This window comes from Arachis hypogaea, chromosome 12, assembly GCF_003086295.3.
Source record: "Arachis hypogaea cultivar Tifrunner chromosome 12, arahy.Tifrunner.gnm2.J5K5, whole genome shotgun sequence".
In the NCBI taxonomy this organism is placed as follows: domain Eukaryota; kingdom Viridiplantae; phylum Streptophyta; class Magnoliopsida; order Fabales; family Fabaceae; genus Arachis; species Arachis hypogaea.
The window spans coordinates 22,925,425-22,931,426 of NC_092047.1; the positions used below are offsets into that span (position 1 = coordinate 22,925,425).

The following is a 6,002-nucleotide window of genomic DNA, read 5'->3' on the forward strand; positions in this document are numbered from 1 at the left end:
TAAAAAATGTTTTGGATATAAATTTTTAAATTTGTTTCTAACTAAATAGGTTAAAAAATAAATAAATTTAATAATATTTATAAATAACTAATCTTTAAATAATATCAATAAATTTTTATATTAATTTTATTACACATAATAGTAAATTAATATTTTTTTAATCTTACTTTTTAATTTAAATTTATTTTTTTAATATTTTACATGTTAAATAATTTAAGATATTTTATTTTTTTATAATTTTTTTTTAATTATTATTAAATTTATAATTTTAAAATAAAAATATAAAATTAATTTCTTAAACTCAATAGAAAAGCAGTGCCGGTGAGCCGCTAGTATATATAGAGAGAGAGGGGGTCAGGTTGCTTATACGGTTATATTCCTTCTTTGGGCTGCAATCCTTCTCAAGATCTTGAATAATGCAAGATGCTTTGTACGGGAGCTGCCATGTTTACTTTTTTTAATGGGGTTGAAATTGTAAATTTGATAACTTGAGAAATCAAGCCAGTCAGATTCAGTGAACTGATAACCGGAGCTACATGAATTTCAATTCCTTTGGAACAGTCTAGTGAATTGATCACAATAAAAATAAGGGGAAAATGTGAACACAAGTCACACGAATCGAGAAATGAGACAAAATTTATCAGTTGTATTCCTCAGTTGCTTTGTCTGTTTTTCTGGCAGAATTACATTAACATGCCACTTTATCAGAAACAGGATACATGAGAAATTACAAGTTTTATCTGCAAAAAATTAATCATTTTGACATACCCCGAGATATCTTAACCAATAGATTCATTTACTAGATTACATGAAACTAACAAAACTATATAGATCTAAGTACACTGAGAAAAAAAGAAAAAGAAAAAAGAATCTGGTTTTGCTGCTGGTAAGGGAATCAACTCGTAAACTCACGAGGATTTACTCCTAAAGTTCTAAGCTCTTTGTGGAGACCTAAACTTGTAAACTTCTAATAATAATTTACGAGTTAACACGAGAATTTGATAATCTAATTTGGTTCCTCAAATAAGGCCACTAACTGGTGAAGTGCTAATATTTTGCATTTCCTTGTTAGCTTCAAAAGTTTCACTGCTCATAGCACTCTTCCTCCTTGGCCTTGCTTCTCCGAGCATCATTATCACATCTCTCATGGAGGGTCGATCTTTTGGTAGTTTTGCAGTGCAAAGAAGTGCTATTCTGAGAACCAAAAGCATCTCTTCTTGAACATGCTTGGAGCTTCCTACACTAGGGTCTAATGCTTCTTCTAAGGATTTATTCTCTATTTTCCTTCTAATCCACCCTACTATATCTATTGATTCTCCAAATTCTGGATCCAAGGGCCTCTTTCCTGTTAGAAGCTCCAGTAATACTACTCCATAACTGTAGATATCTATCTTTTCATCCACATTCAATGAGTATCCATATTCTGCAAAATAATGAAGCACTTAGATAGTTGGCAACGTGAATCTTATGCATCTGAGAAAGAGAAAAGTTATTTTGACTAATCTTCATATAAATCATATGAGGAAAGGTCGATTTTGTCCTTCAAGTTGCACTGGTGTTAGTTCTTGCAATTTATGGAAAAAGAAACAGCCTAATGTAGAATTTAGAGAAGGACTGCATCCAAAGAGTGTCATATAGACAATCTAACATAATTACATATTAGTGGCTGCTCTCACGGCTTGAATCCGTGCCCTTGAGGTCACACGGACAACTATTGCTCCAAGGTATGGAAACGTGTTTAAAAATAAAAGGCATATGAAATAAGTGGGATACTAACAAAATGGTTATCTTGGTGGACTAATTTGAATATATATTCTTGATTGATGTTACCCTAGACGTCAAGTGGAATGTTATGACATAGTGATGTATAAGTGTTTAAGGACTAACATGATTCACATTTGCAATTTTATCAGAGACTAAAGTTAACCCCTACTCTAAATAACATGATGCTTTTATTCAATCCTAATAACTATGCTGTCATTGCTATGATCTTTTTGTCCATCGTACTTGTTAAGCTTTCTAAAAACAAAGTAAATATTAATCCTACATAAAGTGAAAGTAAATTCTCACCTGGGGCAATGTATCCGTAGGATCCAGCAATCATGGAGACAGTTTCATTCTTATGCATCATCATCTTGGCTAACCCGAAATCAGCTATTCTTGCCTCGAGATTCATGTCGAGCAGTATGTTACTCGACTTGATGTCTCGATGGATAACGGCCGGATGACAATCATGGTGAAGATAAGCGAGCCCCTGCGCGACTCCCAGAGCAATGTTATACCTCGAAACCCAATCCACAAGCAATCTTCCAGCTTGCTTGCCATGCAAGGCATCCCCAAGGTTTCCATTGTGCATAAACTCATAAATGATCATCAAATCAGTGTCATTATAAAGAAATCCTAATAGCCTAACAATGTTCCTATGCCTTAGCCTCCCTAGAAGATTCACCTCGCCGACAAGATCATCGCTGCTTCCCACTTCAATATCAGATCCTGATCTCCACAATTTCTTGACTGCAACAACGGTACTTGATTGTGCTATCTCGGCCTTGTAGACAACGCCGGTTGCCCCCATTCCAATCACATTTGTTTCCTTGACGCAGGACAGAATATCAGTACTTGTAAAATCAACCCTCTGAAATGCCATCAATCGCCACGGCCACCGTTTGTTACCCTTATAAAATCCATTTGGGAAGAAGCACAATCCATTGGTGTACCATCTCATGTATAATGATCTTGCAGCTAAAATCGCAATGGCAACAGCAAAGATTGTTGATACTCCAATGATCCATCCTAGAACAATATGCTTTGTATATGAATTTCCATGGCTTGACGAATATGAAGAGGATTTGGCACATGGAGGGAGAACACCACCACAGAGGCCGGCATTGCCAGCGAGATCATTCGGATTAATCGCTCTTAGCACACCATTTGCAGGGACAGGGCCTTCTAGCTTATTGTACGAAACATTGAATGTTTCCAACGCCGGCGACATACCAAAGTTTTCAGGTATTTTACCAGTCAGAGAATTGTTAGCAAGATCAAGAATGGACAATGTAGGCATGCTCGCTATTGCTTTCGGAATTTCTCCAGTCAATTGGTTGTTCTGCATGTTTAATCTCACCAATTTCTTACACGAACCAATGCTACCCGGAATTCTTCCAGATAAGCAATTGGAAGAGAGATCAAGGACACCAAGCAAGGGACAGTCCTGCAACTGATCTGGTATTTTTCCTTCCAAGTTGTTGTTGGAAACAATGAAGGTCTGAAGATTTGTAATGGAGAAAATCATCGAAGGAAGCGAATAACAGAGCTTGTTTCTTGAGAAATCAATGAAAGAAAGCGACGTTGAAGAAGCAATGTCATCCGGAATTCCACCGGTGAGAGTATTGTTAGCCAGTTCCAATCTCTGAATCTTCTTAAGCTTGCCAAAACCAATAGGAATCGTCCCTGAAAGAAAATTGTTGTGAATCCGAACGCGAACGAGGGAAGAACACGAGGATAAACTTGCTGGAATTGGACCAAAGAAACCGTTATTAAAGAGTATAAGCTTGGTAAGATTCCCCATGGTGCAAAGATTCTCTGGAATCTCACCAGAGAATGAGTTGGATGATACATCTAACCACTGCAATGGTGAATTCTTTCCAAGGTTTCTAGGCAATGTCCCTGTCAATGAATTGTTCCAAAGCTCAAGAACCTGCAAATGATTCAAATCTCCGATGCCGGCCGGAACCGGACCGGTTAACCGGTTTCGCATCAGATTCAGTAGCTGAAGATTCTTGAGCTGACTAATTTCATCTGGAATCTTTCCAGATAAAATGTTATCCGAAAGATCCAAGAACATTAACGAACTCATGTTTCCGATTTCCGGCGGAATTTTCCCGCCAAAACTGTTCTTGTACAAGAAAACCGTCTCCAAAAACTTGAGTTTCCCCAACTCTTTTGGAATTTCACCGCCAAGATTCCCTTCTGCTATATCAAGATACTTCAGATTCGTGAGGTTACCGAATTCCGACGGAACTCCACCGTCGAATTCGTTGTATCCGATTATCATAAACTCCAGGGAAGACAATTTTCCGATCTCCGCCGGAATTTCGCCGGTGAGATTGTTCCCGGAGAGTCCGAGATACTTCAAATTTCGCAGTTCACCAAACGATTTAGGAATGGAACCTTCGAAGAAGCTTCCTCTAAGATCAAGTGTTTCCAACAAAGAAAGATTTCCAATCTCCTCTGGAATCAAACCTGAGAAATTGTTGCTTGACGCATTCAGAGTCACAAGCTGCGAAGAAACCGTTGGAATTGGAAACTCGCCGGTGAAGAAATTCTGACTCACGTCAAGAACCTTCAGTGTGGTGACGCTAACTACGGATTTGAAGAGTGATGAGTTGAATCCATTGCAGCAGAAGTTGAGAGAAGTGAGGCTCTTGAGTTTTGTTACGTCGTTGGAAACAGTGCCAGTGAGATTCATGTGAGAGAGATCAAGCTTTTGAACGGATCCATTTGAGTTGCACCATACACCAGTCCAGTTACAGTGATGAACTGGAACTGCACCGTGCAGTTTCCAATCCTTGAGGCTGTTGAATGGATCAATGAGACCTTGTTTTATGGAAAGCAATGCAGATGTTTCATCGTTATGAGCAAAACAAGAAGAGAATGAACCAATGGTATAGCATATGAGTATGATGATGAGAAGGAATGAAAACTGTGTTTTCAGTTGCATGTTAGTTATTGTATGTGTTTGAATTATTCTTGTGGTTTTTGAGAAATCTATCTCTCAATTTTTTTTTGCACCATCTGTGAAGACAGTGTGTGTGTGTCAGTAGTGAAGGAGAATGGTGGTGGTGGTGTGTGATGTGGGGATGAACACAACAATGACACAGATAGTGATGTGTCTAGTTTTGGTAATATTATGCTTATGAGTTATGATTTGGCATATGAGTAAATATGATCATGATATTATATTATGTTATTATGACAAGGCCAATAATATAAATAGGCTTGTTCAATTATTTTTTGACGTCTGACGATATATATTATTTGCATTTATTTTTATCTTGTACTAACATATCTATTAATATAATTTTACATATTAATTCGTCCATCATGTATAATTAAAAATTCACAAACAAAAACATCAAAGATCAACGAATATAGTTATTTTGTTTAGTTGTACTCTGTTAACAATTTCAATTTCAACTCCAAGAAAATAATTACCAATAAGCCTTTGTCAGGATGCTTAAAAGATAAAAAGAAAAGAAATAATCTGTTCCACTCAAGAAAAGTAAGTATTGTAAATCAGCTCTATTTTTTTCTTTAAGCTTTACCTCATCCTGCAAGTAAATAAGGAACTTAAACTCTTTTCGAGTTATCAGACAAACATTTAGAAGATGATTGATTGTCCATAGCAATAAAAGCATTGTGAACGTGCATACAAAATATACAAATATATTTTACATCAGTGTCATAGTGTTAATGTTCAGGTGTGAGGAATGTATAAAGTTAGTCCTATATCAAAAAAAATAAAAAAAAGTGAAGAATTTATAAAATAAGAGATCCATTAATTTATTATTTAACATTTACTGGTTATTATCTAACATTTACTAATCCTATATTTATGTCTAAAATTATATTGTTTTTATATTTATGTGGCAGCAATTCTATTTTATTTCGCTATATATCTATTATTTACTGTGGTAAAGAATCTAATTAATAATTTTTTTAAAGTTAATTAATTTAAAATCAAAATCTTTGAGAATGTAATTGTCATTTTGCTCGTAAAATATTTTTAAGTCCTTGACCTTCATAAAACTTGGACAAATCAGTCCCTGACGGAGGCATTTGGACGGATCAGTCCCTGATGGAGGCATTTGGACGGAGAGACTGATCCATTCAAGTTTTGTGAAGATCAGGGACTTAAAAGTATTTTTCAATGGTAAGGGACGAAAATGTCTGCAGGACAAAAGGCCAGGACCTATTTGTCATTTTTTCTAAAATAAAAAACC

At 36.0% G+C, this 6,002-nt stretch overlaps 1 protein-coding gene across 1 annotated transcript; it reads right to left on the reverse strand.

Annotated features, from left to right (window-relative positions):
• Positions 1-626: 626 nt before the first annotated feature.
• On the reverse strand, positions 627-4,938 carry LOC112727135 (uncharacterized). Its single transcript, XM_025776778.3, has 2 exons — positions 2,071-4,938; positions 627-1,423 (listed from the first exon to the last, which is right to left on the reverse strand). The coding sequence occupies exons 1-2, from the start codon at positions 4,718-4,720 to the stop codon at positions 1,020-1,022; spliced, it is 3,054 nt and encodes a 1,017-aa protein (XP_025632563.1). The 5' UTR covers positions 4,721-4,938; the 3' UTR covers positions 627-1,019.
• Between the last annotated feature and the right edge of the window lie 1,064 nt (positions 4,939-6,002).

Coding starts and splice junctions, on each gene's coding strand:
- LOC112727135 (XM_025776778.3), bottom strand. CDS start 4,720: ATGCAACTGAAAACACAGTTTTCATTCCTTCTCATCATCATACTCATA. Junction 1,424..2,070: donor CTACGGATACATTGCCCCAG/GTGAGAATTTAC, acceptor ATTATTTTGCAG/AATATGGATACTCATTGAAT.